Genomic DNA, 24,470 nt, shown 5'->3' with positions numbered 1-24,470 from the left:
AAAAAAAAAAAAAAAAAAAGAATGGAATTGTACAGTACAGAACCTTGACTCAGCTACTTCCCTTGATATCCACCCAAGCGGATGCACATAGAGCTAGCTTGTTCCTTTTTACTGCCACATCACTTTCCATATTATGAACATATCAAAGTTTAACCATTCACCTGCAAAAGGACCCATTTTTAGATGGCAGTTTCCTTCTGTTTTATTACATAATGAGTCAGCCAAAGGTCACAATTTCTCCAGATATGTTGCTTCAGATTTTAACAATAATTTATCCCCAAGGAGAAGGTTTTGCTACAGTAATGCTGATCTCCAAATGATAGCTCCTGCTCAGGGAGATGTAGCACACATACTCAAAGACTCAACCCTGTCAAATTGGTTTTTCAAGTGAAGATTTCCTTACCTACAGCTGTCTCTACTGGCTCTTTCAGAAAAAGACATCCACCAGGCCGAAGGATCCGGGCAATTTCAGCCAAAATCTCAGCACTGTGCAGAGTGGTGCTTCCCGGGACTAACCCCGACAAAATAATGTCAAAGCTGGATTCCTTGTGGGCAGCTGAAAAGGAGGACTCTAATTAGCAATCACCTGAGCCCAGAACAATCTCCTGGTCCCTTCTAACCCCCTACAAAGGCTGCAGGCCTCACTCTGAGAATGTACACCACTCAGTATCCATCCAAGAAGCCGGATGAATAGTGTTTTAAAAAACATGGAATAGCTATTAAGAAAGAATAACATACTTATAGAAATCATTAACTATACTCCCAAGCTCACTGTATCTCAACTGAAAAACAACAGGGTGACCAGCCACTACTATCACATGCCACCCGAAACGAAAATTCAGATATCAAGGAACCACAGAAATGCAACACTCCCATGGGAACCCCTCCAGCCTCATGAAGACAACATGGGGGGGTACTTACACTGTAATAGCTGGTTGATGTTTTCCACAGACACGCGGCCTTCATTGCCAGTTAACACTTGAAGCTTATCCACCAGATATTTCAGAGCTTCTATTGAGGATGACTTATCCCAGATCACTGCCACAAACTGGCCAGCAGAAATCCCAAAATCTGCCATTCCTGCAGTGCAGTACTGATGGACCTAAAAACTGCTGGCCAAAAGAGAATCACAACTGAGCAGAGACAAAGTGAAGTTTAATCCATGAAGTATCATAAAATATTATTAGAATCCCAGCCTAATATCTAACCACCCACTAGGAAATGCTGACAATATTAGAAACCCTACTGTATATGCTAAAGAGTCTGAATAATTGAACCCCATTATCTCATCTTCACAATCCCAACATTCCAAAAGAAGGTAGATAGGTTCCTTGGTGAGAATCCTGACTTGGCAGAGTCAAGAAAGGGGATTAGAGGCAAGTAAGGAGGTTGGAGGCAGAAAGATGATTTCCTCTTTGACCTAAGGTAATTCAGCCTGAAGAAAATGCAAAACACACAGGACATCAAGTAGGCAGAGTGTGACTCAGCAAGGAAGGCGAATAAACCGACAAACATAACCCAACCACAGGTTCAATGTTTTTAAAAAGAAATAACACATTTAAAATTTGCAAACTGAATACTGCTATTTTCCCTTTCATCAAAATATGAAAATTCCATCAAATCTGCAGTGATCAAGAATACTTACTATGTCTTTTACATTTAATATTAGCCAGACTGTCCAAAGTATCTTCTAAACATTATCTCAACTGAACCTCAGAACAGCCTTAAACTAGATATTATTACCATTTTACAGTCTGGAAACTCAGGTAATTTACTTTGCCCAAGTCATACAACTAATGAATGTTACATGGGTAAAGTAAGATCTGGGATTTTAATACAAATTCATCTGACTGTAAAGCCCATGCTTTTAACCCATGGAAATTTCCCTCCATGGGTCAACTTTCTCTTCCACTTGATACTCAGCTGAGTATATAATATGCTAACAAAGAAATTAGGTCAAGAGATAGCACTCTACTTAGTTCCTTCTTTCTTAAACATTAATGACACCAGTTTCCAACAATAGCTCAAATAAATGAAAGAAACAATTTGTGGTAGAGAGGTCAAGCATGAATTCGTTTTATGTTGAACAGACTTCTGCAGAGGTGGCCAACTCAGTGGCAATCATGTCACCACAGATACAGACTGAATTTAAGCCAAGTCACTACACTCTTCTTTCTTTTAAAATGTTGACTTCAGCTGGGTGTAGTGGCTCACACCTGTAATTTCAGCACTTTGCAAAGCTGGGCCAGGCAAACTGCTTGAGCCCAGGAGTTTGAGACCAGCGTGGGTGACACAGCAAAACCCCATTTCTACTAAAAACAAAACAAAACAAAAATTAGCTGGGCAAGGTGGTTGCACACCTGTAGTCCCAGCTACATGGGAGACTGAGAGGGAGGATCACTTGAGCCCAGGAGGTGGAGGTTGTGGTGAGCTGAGATTGATCCACTGCACTCCAGCCTGGGAGACAGAGCGAGACTGTCTCAAAAAATAAAAAATTATAGCTGGGTGTGGTGGCTCATGCCTATTATCCCAGCACTTTGGGAAGTTGAGGCAGGTGGATCCCTTGAGTCCAAGAGTTAAAGACCAGCCTGGGTGACATGGTAAAACCCCGTCTCTACTAAAAATATAAAAATTAGCTGAGTGTGGTAGTCTTATGTGGTAATTTTATGTAGCCCCAGCTACTGGGGTGGAGAGAAAGGCCTGAGGTGAGAGGACTGCATGAGCCCAGGAGGTTGAGCCTGCAGTGAGTCAAGACCGTACTACTACACTCCAGCCTGGGTAACAGAGCAAGACCCTGTCTCAAAAACAAAACAAAACAAAAAAACAAAGTTCACTTCAAGTAACTCTCCTCTTTGTCTATAAAACATACCCAGGACATTAACTTAATACATAAGCATTAAATACTATAGCACTTTGATTTGTCACTCTTTTCACTAAAGGTTTTATTTGCTAGAGTGAAGTCAATTAGCATTCTGGATCCACGGCCTCCATAATCCGGCTCCACTTGTATCTCCCACCACTCCAAAGGGATCACTCCTTATTCTATGAAAACCCTTTGCATTTTCCCTTCATGCCTTTTATCTAGCTGTTTCCATATGACCCAACTGCAAGTGCCACTAAAAGAATGCTAAGTGTTATCGGACAAGTAGGATTCTTTAGTAATTTAACTCTGGTTTTTTTAAATGACAGAAGGCAAGTAAAAATGGAGGGGAAAAAAAAAGAAAAAATAACAAAAAAGAGACTAATTCAATTGTTTTTTTTTTTTTTTTTTTTTTTTTTTTTTTTTTGGAGACAGAGTTTTGCTCTTGTTGCCCAGGCTGGAGTGCAACGGTGCAATCTCGGCTCACTGCAACCTCCGCCTCCCAGGTTCAAGCGAGTCTCCTGCCTCTGCCTCCTGAGTAGCTGGGATTACAGGTATGCGCCACCATGCCCAGCTTATTTTGTATTTTTTTAGTAGAGATGGGGTTTCTCCAGTTGGTCAGGCTGGTCTTGAACTCAGGTGATCCTCCCACCTCAGCCTCCCAAAGTGCTGGGATTACAGGTATGAGCCACTGCAATTGGCTAATTCTGTTTGTTTGTTTGTTTGTTTTGAGACAGAGTCTCACTCTATCACCCAGGCTGGAATGCAGTGGCATGATTTCAGGTCACTGTAACCTCTGCCTCCAGAGTTCAAGCAATTCTCATGCTTCAGCCTCCCAAGTAGCTGGAATTACAGGTGCATGCCACACGCCTGGCTAATTTTTGTATTTTTAGTAGCGACAGTGTTTCACCATGTTGGCCAGGCTGGTCTTGAACTCCTGACCTCAAGTGATCTGCCTGCCTCGGGCTCCCAAAGTGCTGGGATTACAGGTGTTAGCCACCGTGCCTGGCCAATTCTGGTTTTTAAATCCCTAAAAAGCACACAATTAAGAACTGAGACTTTTAACTGGCACATGATGCTGAGGAAGAACGCTTGCAAACTTTAAGGTGTGCAATGTGGAATCAATCTCACATTTAAGAACCAGCCAGGCAAGATGGGAGTGTGGATTGCTGGGCATTAAGTGACCTGTTTCTAGAATGATGTTGGGATAGGTTCTCCCTTGGAACAATAGAAAGGGATGATAAAGACTCTACCTATCAGACTACTACCAACTTTGCACTGTGCTTACAGAAAAACCCATGAAGGAAACAAGGGGCAATTAGCTAGAGAAAAACAAAAAGCCAAACATCTAGACCTTTTCAGCAACATTTATAGAGGCAGTTTTATAGGATAAAGGTTTTGAGTACAGATGACCTAGGGTTCTATCTACCACTGGATCTAACGGGCACATGACCATGGGTAAGCCATTAGACTCTTTGAATCCATTTTCTCATCGGTAAAGTAGGGATAATAACCTTGTATTTTGGGAGGCTGCTATAAGAAGCAAATGAGAAGATAAAAATATGTAAGGCACTTGGCAGGCTCTGGCACACAGAGCTCCATAAAGTAATGTTCTAGGAGAACTCTGAGCCTCCACGTCTCTGTTGCTACTTTACCTGCCTTTGCTTCAAACAGTCCTATAAAAACCTGTTTCTGCTTAGCCATGCCTTCTAGAAGGACACCCAAGGGAGTGATGGGAAGCTGCTTTTTCATTGTTATAATTATAGTGTAAGAGCTGCACTTTATGATCTTTGGACAGAACTGCAGTGGGACTGTGTCAATAAATTAGAAGAAGGTAGAATGCTTTGTGTTCCGTATCTCCCAAAACTAATCTTACGGCAAGAGGAGCTTATGAACTACATTTATTAAACATCAACCCTCAAAAAACAGGCATAGCCACTACTTTCAGTCAGCAGTTTTCAAATAAGATAATATTCTTTTAAATATCTAAAGCCAAAGTGTGATACTTTTCATCGTCAGAGTTTTATGTTGCTGTTGTGAATTTGTCTTTTAAAACAAAAAAACTCATAAGGAAAATGTGTCCAGCATCTAAGATAACATGGTTAGAAGCTATGACTTAGGGCCTAGTTTCATAAGAGGTGGCATCACTGTCACGTCACTGAGCTTGTTAGGTACCTCTTCAACTCTGACTGAGGTGCACACATGTCCATGGCCCTTCTAAAATGTTATTGGCCAGCAGTAAAAGTGGGTGTCTGAGAATAACGTCTGTTTTTAAGGTGCCCAGTACGCATCAGATCTTGTTGCACTTGGTCTCTCTTCTGGTGAAAGAGGACAAAAGAAAAAAATAAGACTGAAGTTTGGGCTTCAGTTCAAAAAAATCCTTTAACTCAGATGCATAAAAGAATTCTAAGAATACTGACAGTTATCAAAAAGAAAATCCTAATTAAAATTAACTAACTGGGCTGGGTGCGATGACTCACGCCTGCAATCCCAGCACTTTGGGAGGCCAAGGCGGGTGGATCACCTGAGGTCACGAATTCAAGACCAGCCTGGCCAACATGGAAAACTGCTGCCTCTACTAAAAATACAAAGATTGGTCGGGCATGGTGGCATGCACCTGTAATCCCAGCTACTTGGGAGGCTGAGGTAGGGAGAATTGCTTGAAGCCAGGAGGTCAAAGTTGCAGTAGGCCAAGATCTCACCACTGCACTCCAGCCTAGGTGATCTCGAAAATAAATAAATAAAATTTAAAAATAAAATTAACTGAAGCTGTTGTGCACATGCATGGTAGTGCCTGTCCTCTTGGTGACCAGCACCAAGTGGGCCTAACCAGCCTACTGTGTAATCTAAGCCAGCCATTGCCCCTCTCTGGGCCTCAGTTTCCCTGTCAGCTTTAGCAGAATGGTAAGAAGGCACAATTACAATCTGCAAATGAGACCAAAGGAACCTACTAAGTGTCTGCCCCTACAAGAGAGACAGACAAAGCGGCACTTGTTCCCTGCCATCTTGACACTTAGACTAAGACCTTAGGGATTTTTTTTTTTTTTTTTTTTTGGAGACAGAGTCTTGCTCTGCTGCCCAGGCTGGAGTGCAGTGGCGCAATCTTGGCTCACTGCAACCTCCACCTCTTGGGTTCAAGTAATTCTCTGCCTCGGCCTCCTGAGGAGATGGGATTACAGGTGCCTGCCACCATGCCCGGCTGATTTTTGTATTTTTAGCAGGCATGGGGTTTAACCATCTTGGCCAGGCTGGTCTTGAACTCCTGACCTTGTGATCCACCCACTTCAGCCTCCCAAAGTGCTGGGATTACAGCCATGAGCCTGGCGCAGAATTTTTTTAAAAAGTGAGAATCAACAATGCAACAGGAATGTCTCCAGGCATTTGGTGTGTGTCAGGAATTAGGGTTTCAAAAAGGATACCCAAATGCTAGTTTCCACAGGAAAGACTCATTCAAAGATGGTTGGACAGAACTCAGAAACAAGTCCTCACAGAGGAGTGTTTTACCTAAAACCAGAAATACGGATCTAAAATGTTAACTTTTGGGGTAAGTTTTGGCTTAGGAGGTCTTCCCCACACTCGTGTAGTGAGGAGGAGGATGTTCTGAAAAGACTAGAGTTGATAAGGTGTGTACAAAACACAACTTTAACAAAGATGGGATCTGACTGCAAACACAAAATCGACAGAATCACATCCTCTTGTCGTCAGTTACTCTTAGTCCAAAACCCATTTACTTCTTCCTATTAAGCCTTCCCTGAGGACACCCCAGTGAGGCGCTCTGTTAGGGGCTGGACCGTGACCTCCTTGAGCCATCCGGAGCTTAGCACTCAGTAATGTCAGAATGAAGGGCACCAGCCTTTCCCGAACGTGCAGATCCCACACATCACCCAGAGGTAGTGGTTAAAATGAGATTCCTGGACCACACGCACTCCCACTCAATCCATCCATCCTCCAGGACAAAGACCTGGCTGTCCTAGTAACAAGCATCCTTCCGATCTGGATACTTAATTATACCAACTCAACACGCTGGGGGTTCGGACAAGTCGCAGGCTCGAAATTACAATCACCAGCTCAGGTACCCCCAGGCTTTCGGGCTTTGCTGCCAGGAACCCCCAGGAACCGAAACTTCACGGGGACTGAGGCCCAAGGTCATAACGATTGGCGACTGACTGGTAGGATCGGGTCTCAGAACCAGTTCTCCCGGACCCCAGAGCTCGGGGCCCCTTCTTCTCAGCGTGGTGGCCCCGGGGCCTCAGAGTAAGGCGAGCAGCGCAAGGGACGAGGCAGCCCGGAAACGGGGTGAATTCTCAGTCAGGATCCCGGGGTGGGCAGGGCCGGCCCTGGCCCCTCACACTGACTTCTCAGGAATAAGCCCGCCGGGGCTCTCAGCGGGGCAGCAGTGGCTGCGTTCCCATTGAGGGACAGGGGTGGGAAGATGAAATGAGGGGATGTGAGACGAGAGTGGGCCGGAGGGGGCAGTTGACGGAACTCTAGCTTTCAGCTGGCCCCCACCACTCTCACCTGCCGCCTGGGCTCGCTCCCGGTTTCTCCTCTGCAGTCGACCCCACGCCTCGCGCTTCTCGCGAGAGGAGGAGGCTCCGCGGCGCCGTTACTTCCGCCCTTCAAGCGCCATGGTCCCGACGCTGCCTGTCGCATCGCCGTGGGCTACGTGCCCGCCTTCAACATGGCGGTGGCGGCGGTCTCCGGTGCGCTTGGCCGGGCGGGCTGGAGGTTCCTGCAGCTGCGATGCCTGCCCGGTGAGGGGGCGGCCAAGCCGGCGAGAGGCGGGGAGCGCGGAGGGGGTGCAAGGCCGGCTTGAGCTGGGTGCGGCGGTGGGGGGAAGAGGCCGTTAGGGCGGCCCGCTAGCAAGGTGAGGTGAAGGGCATCGGCGCGGGCTCGGGCGAGCCGCCTGGCCAGCTTCGGCCCTGCCTGGCTGCCTGTGAGGTGCAGGTGCAGCGGTCCAGGGCCTGTCACCCCCATTTCTGGAGTTAGCGGAGCCTCAGAGAGGTCTAGAGGCACCAAGGTCACGCAGCCTGTTGATTACAGAACTGGCAGTCCTAGAACCATTCTCAACTTCATTGCCAAGTCCACTGGAAGGACAGGTGGACACGGCCACAGAGAGCCTAGTCCATTGCTTCCCGAAAGCCAGTCGTTTCCCCACCACTTCACGAATTCTGTGATACTCTCTTACCACCTTTGCCACTATGTACTCAGTATTTTAATTTTTACGTAGGAGTTCCTTTTAAAGAGGAAACTTTAAGGCTGGGCGCTGTGGCTCATGACTGTAATCCCAACACTTTGGGAGGCCGAGGCGGGCGGATCATGAGCTCAGGAGTTCAAGACCAGCCTGGCAAACATGGTGAAACCCCGTCTCTAATAAAAATAGAAAAATTAGCCGAGTGTGGTGGCGCGCGTCTGTAATCCCAGCTACTGGGGAAGCTGAGGCAGAAGAATCGCTTAAACCCAGGAGGCGGAGGTTGCAGTGAGCCGAGATCGTGCCACTGCACTGCAGCCTGAGCGACAGAAAGACTCTGTCTCAAAAAAACAAAAAAAGAAACTTTATATTACTGCCGTAAATGGAAAACGAATATTGCTTTCCTTAAATAGAATGTATGCGTAAACACTTTAGCATACGTAAATAACTGATGAAGTGTTCATCTGTATTTCACCTAAAATCTCTTGAACCTCGGTGGTACTACAGTTATACTTTGCATCCGCTTCTTCCTTTTCAGAGTTTTATGGATACGTGTGCCATATCTTTCCGTACATATATTAAAATATTTATATTTTTATGAATACTGTTTTTTTTTCTTTTTCTTTTTTTCCCTGTGATAAAGTCTGGCTCCTCAGCCTTCTGAGAAGCTGGGACTACAGGTGCATGCTATCCTACTTGACTGATGTTGTTGTTGTTGTTGTTGTTGAGACAGGGTCTCACTTTGTAGCCCAGGCTGGAGTGCAGTGGCACAGTCTCCGCTTGCTGCAACCTCTGCTTCCTGGGTTCAAGCGATTCCCCTGCCTCACCCTCCCGAGTAGCTGGGATTACAGGCTTGTGCCACCACATCCAGCTAATTTTTTATTTTCAGTAGACGGGGTTTCACCATGTTGGCCAAACTGATCTCAAACTCCTCACCTCAAGTGATCCGCCCGCCTCAGCCTCCCAAAGTGTTGGGATTACAGGGGTGAGCCACCACCGCCCAGCACCCTTTTGTTGTATTTATACAAAATTCTGAACTAAAGATGTGTAGTAAAAGTAATGCCTATGACCCCGCAAATCCAGAAGTGAAGGTATGTGTCTACAAAAAAGTTTGTACAAGTATATTCATAGTAGCCAAACACAAAAACAGCACAGTTGTCTATCAACAGAATAGTCTTTTTTATGGAATACTACTCTGCAATAAAAACTAAAAATCAGTCAAAGCTGGACACTAAAGTAGTAAGAACTGTTTTTAATCGGTAATAACTATTGCAGTAGTGAAAAGAGTCTAGCATGAACTGAACTCAACCTTGAATTTGGTGCATGCAGAAGTAACTAAGTGTTTTAAAGAAAAAATGAGGGAAGAGGGAGGAAGGCAGGTGGGGACTCAGTAGAGTCAGGAAAGTGAAAAATTATGCAGGGTTAGTATAAATGAGATTGGTCTGGTAGCTGGCAGTCAACAAACTTAGGATTCTGTTTTCCCACAGAGAGACAAAAGCCCTATCCTTAAGTTTAGCCAGAATAAACAGTAAATTTTTTTTGGCAGCCTTGAGTTTTCTCAGGCAGGCACTTTGATGGGGGCTAGGGTCGTCTTAAGGGATGGGGCCCTGAGTGAAGCTTGTGTTAGTGTGTGTCCAAGTCTTTATAGGCCAAGATTGAAGCCTAGATAAGAAGAGGGCTCAGAACCTGGTTAGAGTCTGGTCAAGGACAGAATCTTTGCCACATCTACTGGTTTGCATAAAAATACAGATCAATCTGAAAAATATACTAAGTGGGCCAGGTGTGGTGGCCCATTGCCTGTAATCCCAGCACTTTGGGAGGCCGAGGTGGAAGGGTTGCTTGCGCTGAGGAGTTTGAGACCATTTTGGGCAACATAGTGAGACTCTGTGTTTAAACTTTTATATATATATATGTTTATATATATATATATATATATATATATACACACATGTATATATATGTGTATATATATATTATATATACACACACACACAGCGAGACTCTGTGTTTAAACTTATATATATACACATACACACACACACACACACACACACACATTTATATAATCCTAAGTGAAAGAGGCTTTACTGAAACACATACATGTAGATGAAATCCTAGGAGAGGCAAAACTAACCTAGAGTGAAAAATTCAGAAGAGTATGAACGGAGAATGACTGAAAAGGCATAAGGGAACTTTCTGGGGTGGCAGTAATGTTCTCTGTTTAGATTGGGTTCAGGTTGTGCAAGTATATACATTTGTCAAAACTCATAGAATGGTACACTTAAGATTTATGCATTTAATTGTGTGTAAACGGCATCTTAATTTTAAAAAGTGAACGTAGAACTCTTCCAAGATAAAATGTTTAGAGATGAATAATACTGATATCTGTAACAAATGCACAGAAAATCAAGATAGATGAATGAAGAGCATGACAGATGTGTAGAACCTAATGGTGGATATACAGGTGTTCATTCCGTAATTCTTTCAATTTGCATGTTTGAAAATTTTTATAATAGGCCAGATGTGGTGGCTTATGCCTATAATCCTAGCACTTTGGGAGGCCAAGACAGACAATTACTTGAGGTCAGGAGTTTGAGACCAGCCTGGCCAACATGGTAAAACCCCATCTCTACTAAAAATACAAGAATGAGCCAGGAGTGGTGGCAGGTGCTTATAATCCCAGCTACTTGGGAGGCTGAGGCACAAGAACCGCTTGAGCCTGAGAGGCAGAGGTTGCAGTGAGCTAAGATAGTGCCACTACACTCCAGTCTGGGTGACAGAGTGAGACTGACAAAAAAAAAATTTTTTTTTTAGAATAAAAAATGTTGGGAAATTAAAAAGTAGTGTGAGTTTATGCTTAGGAAACATACTTCTCATCTTTCTTAAAGTAAATGAGGATGTTGCAGATATTGCAGATGGGAAAGTAGAGATTAGTGACTCGTCTAGAGATAGCATATAGACACTGAGGACTGAGACATTCAAATTACTACTCCAGAGCTCTTGCCATAATATATATAAATATGTAACATTTGCAAGCCACTTTTACTTTTTGTTTGGGCCACACAGCGCTCTCATCTAGCAAGTAGAGATTGCTCTAAATATGCAGATTTTAAAACCTGCATGTTGGGGTGAAATTGTTTGCCAGTTACCACACAGGTAACTAGTGGAAGAAACAGGTCGAGTCACTAGGTAGATCTTGTTTCCTGGCTTTCCACTTTTGCTACCACTTCATGTCCCAAGGTTCCCAGTTTACTTAATATTTTTATGTGGGACCCAACACTTGGATAAGTGCTTGTGGAGGAGTCTGTAGCCTGCTTTTCCTCCTCCTTGTCTGTATTACCACTCTGGGTCTGAAGAGTCTTCTCTGTTGAATGTCCCTGACTGACCAGCCCAGTTTCTGTTTCAGTGGCCCGTTGCCGACCAGCCCTGATGCCACGTGCCTTCCATGCTTCAGCTGTGGAGCTAAGGTCTTCAGATGAGCAGAAGCAGCAGCCTCCCTTGTCATTTTCTCAGCAGCATTCTGAGACACAGGGGGCAGAAAAACCTGATGCAGAGGCTTCTCATTCGCCTCCCAGGTAGGCACCAATCTACCTATTTCTGGCCACTTCACATGCTTCAATATGTTCCTCCTTCACTTCCTCTCTCCTCTCCATCCGCTTTTGTACCTTCCTTCATTTCCAAGGCTATCTTTGTTTTTTAGAATTTTTTATTTTTTGTAGTGATGGTTTCTTGCTATGTTGCCCAGACTGGACTCACACTCCTAGGTTTCACGCTGTCTTCTCCCTAAACCTCCCAAAGTGTTGGGATTACAGGTGTGAGCCATTGCACCTGGCCCCAAGGCTGTCTTTGAAAAGAACCTATTATTTTTATAAAATTGGTGCCTGTTTGTTCTAAGACATCTAAACAGTATAGAGAAGTTCACAAAAATAAATCAGTTTTATCCAAAATTATAGAGACAATCCTGCTAACATTTTTGTGAATATCCTTTTAGATGTTTCTCTAAGCTTATTTCATATAAATTTTTATATAGAATAGATAGGTGTATAAACTCTACATGTTGTTCTAGAACCTATTTTTTCACTCAACAGTACATTTGTAATGTCTTTTCATAGTTTAATAGTTGTATAACATTCCAGCAAATAGCTGTACTGAAATTTGTTTAACCTTTTTTGGTGGCTATTTAGATTTCCTTCACTAGTATAAGAAATAATGTGATAAAGTATTTGAATCTCTCAATAGAAGTGGGAGCGCTGAGTCAAAGGATATGTACATTTAAAGATTCATTGCATATGTGGGGCCAGTTGCCCTCCAGAAAGGTAATACTGATTAATATTTCCATTAGAGGTTTTTTTTTTTCCCTAATCCTGCCATTGAAAAGTTTCTCTAGATCTGAAATTAGAGTGTTGCTTTTCATTTTTCTGGTTTCCTATCTAAAGTACTTTTCATTTCAATTTGAGAAATATTTTTTGAGGCCCTACTGTCATGCCAGGCCCTGTGAGTAACGTAGCATTCCCCCTGCCCTCATGGAGGTACAGTCTGGTGTGAGTTAGATAAAGAAACCCTCTGAGCATAGTGTGCTAAGGGCTGAAGACAGGGAACTCCAGGGTGCAGCAGGAGCACTGCCTTCATACCACATGACCTCGGGGGCTATGGGGAGGTAAGGGATGATCTAGTTTTTACTCTGTTGGTGTTAAAACGTTGATACTGGCCGGGCGCGGTGGCTCATGCCTGTAAACCCAGCACTTGGGAAGGCTGAGGCAGGAAGATCACTTGAGGTCAGGAGTTCAAGACCAGCCTGGGCAACATGGTAAAACCCTGTCTCTACTAAAAATCCAAAATTTGCTGGATGTGGTGGCACACACCTATAGTCCCAGCTACTCAGGAGGTTGAAACAGGAGAATCGCTTGAAACCAGGAGGTGGAGATTGTAGTGAGCCGAGATCATACCACTGCACTCCAGCCTCGGCAACAGAGGGAGACACTCGCAAAAAAAAAAAAAAAAAGTGATACTGACGCAAGAGTAAATGTCTTACCAGCATGTGCTTAGAGGAGATCCAGAGCCTCTGGTTTCTGGTCAGGCCTGTGGTGCATGCCAGGAGATGAAGTATGCTGGGCTGTGTCTTTGTCTCAGGTATACAGACCAGGGCGGTGAGGAGGAGGAGGACTATGAGAGTGAGGAGCAGCTGCAGCACCGCATCCTGACGGCAGCCCTAGAGTTTGTGCCCGCCCACGGGTGGACAGCAGAGGCGATTGCAGAAGGAGCCCAGGTGTGTATAGGTGAGGCCGGCCGCCTGACCAAGATGAGCCAGGAGGGAGTTACACCAGGCAGAGCAGAGGGCCTCATGCCTTTTTCCAGACCAGCTCAGAGCCCCTCACAGCTGAAAGATTTACTGGCTTTTTTCTAATAGGGTGGAAATGGCTTTATTTTGTAGTTATAAAGAACGTACCATGGAGCTGTGTTTTTTTTTTTTTTTTTTTTTTTTCCCATTAGGTAAGAATTGTCTGTGATCAAAACTACCATGTTTCATTGACTCTAAGATGCCATTGGTTGTAGGAAGCACCATTTTAAAATGCATTAATAAAAAAAATGTTGCCTATTGAACTATGACAGAGCACTTCTATAGTTCATACTGATTTTTTAAACTGAAAAATATATCTGCATCTTAGAATTAATGACATACGGTGTTTGGAAACCCCCAAGAAGGCACCACTTTGGAGACGAATACATCTTATTTTCTCGGTAAATCTAAGGCATTTCCTATATTAGTACAGACTGCTGCTTTAGATTAGGCAGTAGGCTCGTGTTCAGGCCATGTTGTAGAGAGTCTTCCAGCATAGCAAGACACCATCCTCTAGGAGCCTGAGGGGATGACAGAGTTGCAGCTTCCATCCCAGGCTTGCTGCAGAGTATCTCCCCATGGACCATGGGCAAGGTTGCTGCTTTACTGAAGTGTAACTGTTATTTCCTTGTCTTCTCTCACTCCCAAGTGCGCATTTGGTAACAGAAGTCTCATTGGCGAAATGTGAATGCTCTGACTCTGCTGTAGGCTCATTGTGAAAACTTTGAATAATACAAAAAATATAAAAAGAATTTAAAGAACATCTATGATCACACTAAAGATCCCACTATCAACATTTATGGCTAGTTCTTTCAAATAAAAAAAAAAAACCTTTATATCACTCATTCTGTAAATTTGTTTTTTTTGAGATGGAGTTTCGCTCTTGTTGCCCAGGCTGGAGTGCAGTGGTGCGATCTCGGCTCACTGCAATCTCTGCCTCCCGGGCTCAAGCAGTTCTCCTGCCTTAGCCTCCTGAGTAGCTGAGATAACAGGCATGTGCCACCAAGCCCAGCTAATTTTGTATTTTTAGTAGAGATGGGGTTTCTCCATGTTGGCCAGGCTGGTCTCAAACCTCCTACCTCAGGTGATCTGCCTGCCTCAGCCTCCCAAAGTGCTGGGATTACAGGTGTGAGCCACCGCGCCCGGCCTCTTTAAATGTTTATTGAGCAAATAATGTGCCCTAGACACTGTGCTAGTCCAAGGGACGTGACGGGTCAAGGTGGTCAAGATGGACCTGCTTCCTGCCCTTGTCGACCTTCCAGTCTAGCAACATAAATAAAATATAAATAAATATTTACTTAGAAGATGTGGTAAGTGCCATCAAGGAAAGGTGCTGTTGGGCTGTATAATTAAGGGATCTGATTATTAGATCAGGTCACAGCTGCAAGATTGACTGTTTTTTTCCCCCCCTCAATAGGGTGGAAATGGCTTTATTTTGTGGAGTTGGTTCTTGGGATTTGTGCTGTAAAGGCAACCTATTAGGCCAGAATTGTCTGCAATCAAAACTACCATCTTTCATTGACTTTAAGATGCCATTGGTTTTAAGAAGCACCATTTTTAAATGCATCAGTAAAAAAGAAAACATGTTGCCTATTAAACTATGACAAATAGTTTAATTTGTCCTATTAAATGGGTGGAGGGCTGGGCACAGTGGCTCACCCCTATAATCCCAGCACTTTCGGAGGCCAAGGCATAAGGATTGCTTGAGCCCAGGAGTTTGGGACCAGCCTGGGCAAACTAGGGAGAGACCCCATCTCTACAAAAAATGTAAAAATTAGCCAGGCGTGGAGGTGCTTGCCTGTGATCCTTGCTACTTGGGAGTATGAGGTAGGAGGATCTCTTGAGCTTAGTAGGTTGAGACTGCAGTGAGCCGTAATGATGCCACTGCACTCCAGCCTGGGCAACAGAGTGAGACCTTGTCTCAAAAAAAAAAACCATATATGGGGTGGGTGACAGGGTGGTCAGGAAAGGCTTTTGAGCTGAGAATTAAGGCATGAATAGGCTTTACTTGACTTTGTGGGTGAGGGATGGACAAGTCCAAATAGAGAAACTGCACTGGCAAGGTAGAAAGAAAAAGGAGAATGCTCCGTTAGAAGCACCACAGAGAACCACCATGCAGAGAGTGAAGGAAGAGAGACTTCTGGTGAGTACGACTGGGAAGGGTCAGTTGAGGTCAAATCAGGCAAGGCCCTAAAGGTCATTGATAAGGAGTCAGGCTTTTTTTCTAAGAACAGTTGAAGATATTGGATTAAATTTGGCATTTCAAAATGCTTATTTTGGCTGCTGAATGAAAAGTGGATTGGATGCCCGGAGAGACTCACTGGGGGCTGCTGCCAGACATCCAGGGGAGATGAGGTGGTCTGGCCTAGAGCAATGGCAGTGGGTAGGTCTGGGGATAGCTTGGACATGGGAGGGAGTGACAAGATGGCATCAAAGTTGCCAGTTTGCATGTGTGGGTACACAGTGGTGGTGTTTTCTAAGATTAGAGCCATTGGGAGGACCAGCTTTGGGGAAGGGTACCGTCTCGATCTTTGTTGAGTATGAGAAGTCTTTGAGTCAACCAGTGGAGGCATCAGGCATACAGATCAGGAGCTGGAGGAGACAGCTGTACTACAGATACACATTTGGGCATTATCAGCCTGCATGTATATATACTATATATATGTAGTAATTATGGAAGTCAGTGAGATTTTCCAGGGTAATAATATAATGCCATACGAGAGGAGAGTCTATACTCTCAAGGAACTTGGACATTTAAGGGGAGAGTAGAATAGGATGAGCCATCAAAGTCTGAGTCAGAGCATCTGCACGTTGGAGGCAAAGCAAGGGTGTGGATTAAGCAGCTGGACATTGGTTACTGGAGCAACAACTGTTTGGGTGGAGAACTGGGTCAGAAATCAACTGGAGTAGATCAAGGTGTGCATAGAAAGTGAGGAAGTGGAGAGGCATTTGGCTGCAAAGGGTAGAAGAGAGCTAGGGTATACCAAGCAGCGGAAGTGGATGGAAGTTTGCACGTGATTTAACACAAATGGGAAGAGTGCAGAAACAAGAGTGGACCAGGCTCACATGTGTAATCCCAGCACTTGGGGAGGCTAAGGCAGGAAGATTGCTTGACGCTAGGAATTTGAGGCCAACCTGGGCAATATGGTGAGACCCCATCTCCACAAAAAAATTAAAAAATTAGCCAGATGTGGTAGTGCATGCCTGTGGTCCCAGGCTGAGGTGGGACAATTGCTTGAGTCCAAGATATCAAGGCTGCAGTCATATCAGTGCACTTCAGCCTGAGTGACAGAGCGAGACACTGTCTCAAAAAAAAAAAAAAAAAAGAAAAAGAAAAGGAAAGAAACAAGAATGAGGGTGAATTTACAAGAGAAAACAGGCAAAATCAAGAGGATGCAGTTCTTTGAAGTAGAATTGTGGGATCTGGACAACAGATGGAAGGACTGGCCTTAGATGTGTTAGGCGCAAAGTTTGAGAAAGCAGCTGCAGGCCTAGTTTGTAGAGGACTATTAAGGGAGTTCCCGGGGATGGCTTTGTTTTCCTTATGAAGTCGGTGTGGTTTAGTGAACCTGAGGTTAAAAAAAGGTAGAAAGAAACAAAGGTTTGAGGGAAGTGGAGAAGGGTGGAAAGAATCATTACAGAAAGTGGTAGAATAAATAGAGGACAGGATTGTTTGGAAAAATCAGAAGACACACAAAGTGAAAAAGTCAGTTAACTATAGAATATAAAGTGTAATCTGATTTTTCCGAACAATCTAACAGGATTATACTTTATAGTTAACTGATTTTTTCATTTTGTATATCTTCATTCATAGTGATCATATAATTCCTGTTGTATTTAACCACAGTTGATAAACATTTGGGTTGTTCCCAGTTTTTTAGTATCATAAACCTATTTTGTTTTTGTTTTTGTTTTTGTTTTTGAGACAGGGTCTCACGCTGTTGCCCAGGCTGGAGTACAGTGGTGCAGTAATGGCACACTGCAGCCTCAACTTCCTGGGCTCAAGCAATCCTCCTACCCCAGCCTCTGAAGTAGCTGGGACTATGTCTGGCTAATTTTTTTTTCTATTTTTTGTAGAGATGGGGTCTCACTATATTGTTTAGGCTGGTCTCAAACTTGTGGGCTCAAGTGCCCTGCCTAGCCTCCCACGGTGTTGGGATTAGAGGCACTAGCCACCACGCCTGGCTGTGTAAACTTATTTGTACAACATATTTGAGTACATTTCTGATTAATTTCTTTATGACCAATTTCAAGAAGTGGACTTGCTCTTTCAGGGGTGTATTGGTGAGGATTCAGTCCAGATAGAAACCATACTGGGTATTTGAATAGAGAGAATTTAATACAAAAGATTGTTAACTAGGTGTAAAGATAAAAAGAACACTCTGAGGTATTACAGAGGTAGCAGCTGAAGGAAGTAACTCTACCCCCAGGACTAAGCAAACAAAGGGAAGAGTTAAAATATTAAAAGTGGAAACTTGAGCCACAGTGGCTCACACCTGTAATCCCAGCACTTTGGGAGGCCGAGGTGGGTGGATCACTTGAGATCAGGAGTTCAAGACCAGCCTGGCCAACATGGTGAAACCCTGTCTCTACTAAAAATATAAAAATTAGCTGGGCATGGTGGCATAGTGGCCTGTGATTTTAGCTACTCAGAAGCTGAGGTGGGAGAATCACTTGAACCTGGGAGGCAGACGTTGCAGTGAGCTGAAATCTTGCTACTGGACTCCAGCCTGGGTGACAGAGTGACACTCTGTCTCAAAAAAAATAAAAAAATAAAAAACTAGAAGCTTGAAGGAGAGTCCCTGTGGAAGGGAAACTCAAACCTCTGAGGATGAGGTACTACTTGGCTGGTGCTAGTGTCTAGAGAGAAAGGGTCAGTTGGGGCTGGCACCCAAGCTGGGGCTGTGATGGGGGTTTGGGAAGGTGTGGAGGATGTGGTGGGGCATTGGGGATTTGTGGCTCTGGAAAACTGTAAACTGGGCTCAGCTGCTACTTTGGGAAGGAACTACAACTGCCAGGGTGAAGGAGCACAGCTGGGATGATGCTCGCATCAGACAGCCAGGAAGTAAAAACATCACAAGCAGACAGGAAGCAAAGAGGAAGGAGCAAGTCCCTTCTTCGTCCTCCAGCTTTGCAGACCCCCTCTAGTAACCCTATTGGCAGAGCCTAGCAGGGAGTAGAAATGTGGTTTGCAGAGTCCCAGTCCTGACATCACAAACCGAGTATAGACGGGCAGGATTGCAGCCAAGAGACTGTAACTTAATAACTGGCTCAGTGAGTATGTATATTTTTGAGGTTCTTGTTACATACATATGGAGACAGTATGGCCTTGTGGTTAAGAGTGTTAAGTCTCAGTTTCCTCATTTGTAAAACATGGATGATAATACCACCCACCAAACAGAAGTGTTGTGAAGATGCAATGAGATGGTGTATGCGGTGTGCTTAGCAAGCTGCCTTGCACTTGGGAAAGCATGAGGTCACTGTTAATATGATGCTGTTGCAACTCTGCTGTGTCAGATTGTCCTCTGGAAAGGCTATGAACTTCCACCCAAAGAGAGGCAGTTTCCCAACTCCCAAAAGTAGGAATTTATATTGAATTTGTGTGTGTATGCGTGTGCTTCTTTCTTGCCCTTAGTCCCTGCTGCTGTAAGGGTTCTGCCTTCAGTAGATGCTTAAGGACTGCTGTATATCAGGAATAGCAAAGGGTTTTCATGGCTTTGTTAAAACTCCTTGGCAACTCATTAAGAAAGTTATGTTGCTGTTTTAAACAACTGAGAGACCCAGTTTCTAAGAGATTTAGGTTATATGAATTTGTCAGGAAGGGAGTTATGTGTGCTTTTCCCAAGCCCCCTTCTATATTAGTTAGGACTCCAGGTGAGAAGTGCCAAAGCTCATCTCCAACTGGCTAAAGCTAGAAGATCCAGGAGTAGCTCTGGCACAGTGTTCTTCAGCTGTGCTGCCAGGAGCTCTCTCCATCCTCTCAGCTTTGCTTTCCTCCTATGAGCTACCTTCTCAGCAGGGTCTTTCCATGCAGGACTGAAAATGGCTCAGCAGTCCCAGTGGAGAGCACCTCTTTTCTATGAGTACTAGCAAAAGTCCTAAGGTGGACTCTTAAGACCTGGATTTGGAGTCCGGGCATGGCAGCTCACACCTATAATCCCAGCACTTTGGCAGGCTGAGGTACGAGGATTGCTTGAGGCAAAAAATTTAAGACCAGCCTCAGAAACTAGTGAGACCTTGTCTCTGCAAAAAAAAAAAAAAAAAAAAAAAAAACACACCCACACACAAAAACAAAGGCCTGTTGATGTGTTCATCCCTGAGCAGTCCCTGTGGACTCCAGTTATCCAATACTGGATCCCACTCTTGCACACACACCAAGGGGCTTTGTAGGGTGGAGGGACCAGTGGTGGTTAGCTTCACCAAAATCACATGGGCCCAGAGTAAAGAATAGGGGTGTCCCACTGAAAACCAAGCTGGCGTCCCTAGAAGAGGCTCTAGTGATGAACAGGCAACAAATGTCCCCTACACTTGGGCACCGCTTTTCTGTTTTCTGTCTCCCCTTCTGTAGTCTCTGGGTCTCTCCAGTGCAGCCGCCAGCATGTTTGGGAAGGACGGCAGTGAGCTAATACTGCATTTTGTGACCGAGTGCAACGCCCGGCTGACACGCGTGCTGGAAGAGGAGCAGAAGCTGGTACAGTTGGGCCAGTCAGAGTAAGTCCCATGGCAACTCAGGGTGGCGGCTAATGATCAGGGAACTTGGGCCCTACCAGCTGTCCCCAGGAGGCCAATCTAAGCAGAACCCAAAGAGAGTAGCATTGGGCAGCCCTGCTGCTGTGATGGGACTGAAACCCAAAGCTGTCTCTGACAGCTTTAGTCAAGCCAGTGTCAGGAGCTGGTGGGACCCTCTTCCCTAGGACTAAGTAAACTGTGGAGCACTGAGCCCCTGACTTTCCCCCAGAGACACACTGTTTTCTTTTTCCTCTTCCAGGAAGAAGAAGACAGACCAGTTCCTGAGGGATGCAGTGGAAACCAGACTGAGAATGCTGATCCCGTACATTGAGCACTGGCCCCGGGTACCGAGTCCATATCCAGGCCCCAGAGCAACAATAATCCTAATATTTATCATTCTCAGCACCTTTCACTCAGAAGACTTTGTACACTGTTCAGAACTAGCTCATCAGTCTCCATAAACCCAAGAATACTTAGTATGCTTGGTAGAGCTGGGTTTCAAACTTGGGTGTACCAAAGAGAGTGACTGAGGCATCTGTGTCTTGGTCCCTGGAAATGTGAGTGATCCGGGTGTTGGATCCCATCCTGGGTGGGGTCCTAGTGGCCTGAGTGTGCCACCAGGTCTGCAGGGAGGAGGAATCCATGCAGGTTAGAAGAGTCAGAAGATTTTATTGGCTGTCTTCACTTAAATAAGCACACCCGAAGTGAGAGGGACTCAGACATCTTGTGTCCTTTGCTCACCTGGAAGACTATTGAGCATGTAGTTTCAGTCATTCAGTTGATAGACAGTTGAACACTTACGGTGGTGCCTGACTCATTCCACCTTGCAGTTAAAGCAGTGGAAGTGCCTGTATGAGGCCCTCAGCTGCCTTTCTGATTCGGCATAGTGTTTCTTTCTGGGCTACCTCACTAAGAGAAACCTTACAGCCAATCTAGGACCTCTCTGACCACCTCCCCAATGGATGCAGCATTGGTAAAGTGGCAGGGCCTTGTTCTGTTTGACAGTAGGAGCTGATGTGTGTGCATGGACTCCTATCTCTGCCCCTTCCTCTGTGTAACAGACTGGGATGTTCTCACCCATCCTTGCTTAGACCAGTCTAGACCCTCTGGCGCTCTGCATTCCCAGTTCCAAATGCGAGGGATGGAGAATGTGCCTGGGCTTGCATAAGACAGGGCCATGCCCCTGGCTCTCCTCAGCTGTAGTCAGCATTGATAGCTGACCAGAACTCACACTGGTGGGTGAAGATGGTGGTCTCAGAGAACTATAGCTTGGCAGGCCCCCTCATACAGCTCTTGGAGAGGTAGATGCTGGTCACCTATGCACCATTACCTGCGAGCAGGGCTTACGCCTCTGCCCTTCTCTTCCCAGGCCCTCAGCATCCTCATGCTCCCTCACAACATCCCGTCCAGCCTGAGCCTGCTCACCAGCATGGTGGATGACATGTGGCATTACGCTGGGGACCAGTCCACTGATGTGAGTGCTTTCTGCAGGCCCACAGGAGGCTGGGAAAGGCTTGTGTTAAGAATTTCTTCAAGAAGCTTGTGAAATTTCTTTGATCACAAGCCCCTGCCGGGGGCAATGGGGGGGTGGCTGCAGTGTCATTCCCATCTAGATATGAGGAAGATCCCTCAAGAAGCCAAAGTGGGATCTAGGTCATCTTCATTCAGGGACCAGCATTCTAGCCACAAACCAGTTACTATTTCTTCCAGCTTGTGGCGGTGACAACCAGATATCAGGGGGCCTTTAGCATTGGCAAAAGCTAATTGGGCTGCCTTTTTTATTATCATTTCCCTCTCTCCTAAAATGTAGATTCTGCAGCAAAATTCCCCTTTTGAAAAAAATGCCATGGAGACACCCAGTGCTTTAAAAAGAAATTCCCTTCCCCAGCCCACCTTGGCCTTCTTTGCTAACAGATCAATAAGGCTCTTTAAACAGCACCAGGAAAGAATCTGACTTGTTAATGCTATCATATTTCTGGTAGGAAATTTTAAAAAATACACCTTCATAAAAGACATTAAAATGTGATGGTACTTTGTGGAATCATGGATGAGGAGGCACAGAGATACTCCCAACATAGTTACAACAAAGTGTTTTAATAAAGTTCCCCCATGTGGGAATATACCACCAACAGAGATGGTAGGAAAATGAAATTAGAAAGCAAAGAAATTAAAGGAATAAAACACCAAGTGGCTGAGCTGGTCCTCTGAAGAGTAGTTTGCCAGAACAATTAGAAGTTGCGGAGGGGCTTGAACTCTCAGCTTTGCCCAGGTATTGTAATCTGTCCATGAGCCTGTCTCAGCCCTCACTTTATTCATGAACACACCAAGGTTTGGCCATAACTGGCTGATTACAGAGTCTTCTGGGACTCAGATGTCCTAAGATTTAGGCTTTCTACTAGCAATTTCAGAATGGATTGGATGTAGCCAAATCACCTAGGATGCTTATTAAACATCCTGATTCCTGGCACTTAATTTAGATACATTGGCTCTGCTCTTAAGAGGTTGGGCCCAGGAGCTTGCATTTTTAATCAACCAGGTAATTGTGATACTCAGTCAAGTTTGAAATGATAGTGTTGTCCAGAGGGCTGGATATATCTCTGAGGGAAAGAAGTAGTTGAGGGAACCCAGGAGTTCCCATGGCCTTGGGTAGGAACTACCTCAGACTTGTACCAGCCCACAGCAGTAGCGTGGTTTTCTTTGCAGTTTAACTGGTACACCCGCCGAGCCATGCTGGCTGGCATCTACAACACATCAGAGCTGGTGATGATGCAGGACTCCTCTCCAGACTTCGAGGATACTTGGCGCTTCCTGGAAAACCGGATTAATGATGCAATGAACATGGGCCACACTGCCAAGCAGGTAGCTGGGGACAAGCCACTGAGAAACTCTCTTTAGAAGGCATGCTTGTTCTCTTCAGGCCACAGCTGGTTCTCTTGCTCCCCTTTGGCCTTAGCTGACAGTCCTGAGGGCCTTCCCAGGGAGCCTGGCTGGTTCTTCCTCATGCCAGTCCTTCCCTAAGAGCCGTACTTTGCCCATTTGTGATTGTGTTGTCCAAAGCTCTCCTTCCAGTAACATGGTCGACTTGTCTCCACCTTTTGGGGCTCATAGGCCTCCTAATTTGCCCTGCCTGTCTCAACTTTAAGATTGTGTTGTGGCCTAAGGGAACCTGACACTGACTTCTTCTAGGTAAAATCCACCGGAGAGGCACTGGTGCAAGGACTAATGGGTGCAGCAGTGACAGTAAGTACTGCCCAGCACATCGCTGTCCCTCTCTATCCCACTCTTGTGATACCTGTGTTACTGACCACACATTTTGTAGCTCTAAACTGGAAACCTAATAATAAGGCTGACAGTGGTTCAGTCCTAGTGTTTTGATTCCAAAAACCTCACTTCTTTATTCTTTCCTGGTATCAGGAGGTATCACAGACTCCTGGGATCCTGGTATATCAAGCCTCTGTATCATAGAGATCAGTGTGCCACCTTGCACACCTGGATCTTGGCCACGTGTGGTGGCTCACGCATATCATCTCAGCGCTTTGGGAAGATTGCTTGAGCCCAGGAGTTTAAGGCCAGCCTGGGCAACATAGCAAAACCCTGTCTCCATGCAAAAAAAAAAAAAGAGAGAGAGAGAAAAGCTAGATCTTTTCTGTTAAAGTCTAGAGGCAGGGTAAGCCCTCACTCTTCTCTTTATTTCCATTCCCGTGTCAGCTCAAGAACTTGACAGGTTTAAACCAGCGCCGGTGAGAGGAAGGGGTGTAAGCTACAGTACCTAGAAGAGAACAAGCAGACAGATTGAAAGGGCTTTGAAAAGTATGAGGTGCCCTCCACATACGCTGGTTTTCATGAGAACACACTAAAGGACTCCTGAGGCATTGCCACACTACCTGGAAACCACAGGGCATTGGATGCTACCATTCTGGTCAGGGATTGGGCCACTTCTTCAGTTCCTATTACCAGGCCAAGCCTCCGGATGCCTTTCTGCACTGCAGCTGACTGATTGAAAAATGAGATGTTCATCCAAGCATTCAAGCCATGTCCCTGTCACGATCTCATGGGCACCTTCATCATGTCTTAACCGTCCCTTAACCTTGGGGCTCCCAAGCCAGAGTCAAGGTCTGAAGCCACCTCAAGGTGGCTGCTCATCCCCAGCACAGTACACTTGCAGCCCTCTACCTCCCAGGGGTCCTGAGATGCTGCTCCTGGGAACCCCTCAGAAAACTGCCTCACCTGAGACAAGTGCCTGCTGGACAGAGGTGTGATCCCAGGCCTGGTGTCACATGACACTGGCATGCATTGCAAGATTGTTAGTGAATTTCAAGTCTGTAAAAATAATAAATATGTTTGAAGCAGTT

The 24,470-nt window shown here is 45.2% G+C and overlaps 2 protein-coding genes across 3 annotated transcripts in view; one reads left to right on the top strand and one right to left on the bottom strand.

Moving 5' to 3' along the window:
- Positions 1–7,499, bottom strand: part of CIAPIN1 (cytokine induced apoptosis inhibitor 1) — an 18,463-nt gene extending 10,964 nt beyond the window's left edge. The window contains exons 1-3 of one of the 2 annotated variants that reach the window (XM_017502641.2): positions 7,379–7,499; positions 922–1,109; positions 404–556 (exon numbers count right to left, since the gene is read on the bottom strand). In XM_017502641.2, coding sequence (XP_017358130.1) covers positions 404–556; positions 922–1,078 — 310 coding nt within the window. In that variant the 5' untranslated portion in view covers positions 1,079–1,109; positions 7,379–7,499. Of the gene's footprint in view, positions 1–403; positions 557–921; positions 1,113–7,378 lie in introns of both variants that reach the window. The other variant, XM_017502642.2, reaches the window with a different exon arrangement.
- Positions 7,468–24,470, top strand: COQ9 (coenzyme Q9). Its single transcript, XM_017502638.2, has 9 exons — positions 7,468–7,614; positions 11,458–11,626; positions 13,182–13,317; positions 19,958–20,100; positions 20,378–20,462; positions 21,488–21,592; positions 22,822–22,977; positions 23,305–23,358; positions 23,827–24,470. The coding sequence occupies exons 1-9, from the start codon at positions 7,542–7,544 to the stop codon at positions 23,860–23,862; spliced, it is 957 nt and encodes a 318-aa protein (XP_017358127.1). The 5' UTR covers positions 7,468–7,541; the 3' UTR covers positions 23,863–24,470.

This window comes from Cebus imitator, unplaced genomic scaffold (assembly GCF_001604975.1).
Source record: "Cebus imitator isolate Cc_AM_T3 unplaced genomic scaffold, Cebus_imitator-1.0 Scaffold297, whole genome shotgun sequence".
Classification (NCBI taxonomy): Eukaryota; Metazoa; Chordata; class Mammalia; order Primates; family Cebidae; genus Cebus; species Cebus imitator.
Note: the sequence above shows the minus strand (reverse complement) of the source record. Positions and strands in the feature narration are given on the sequence as shown.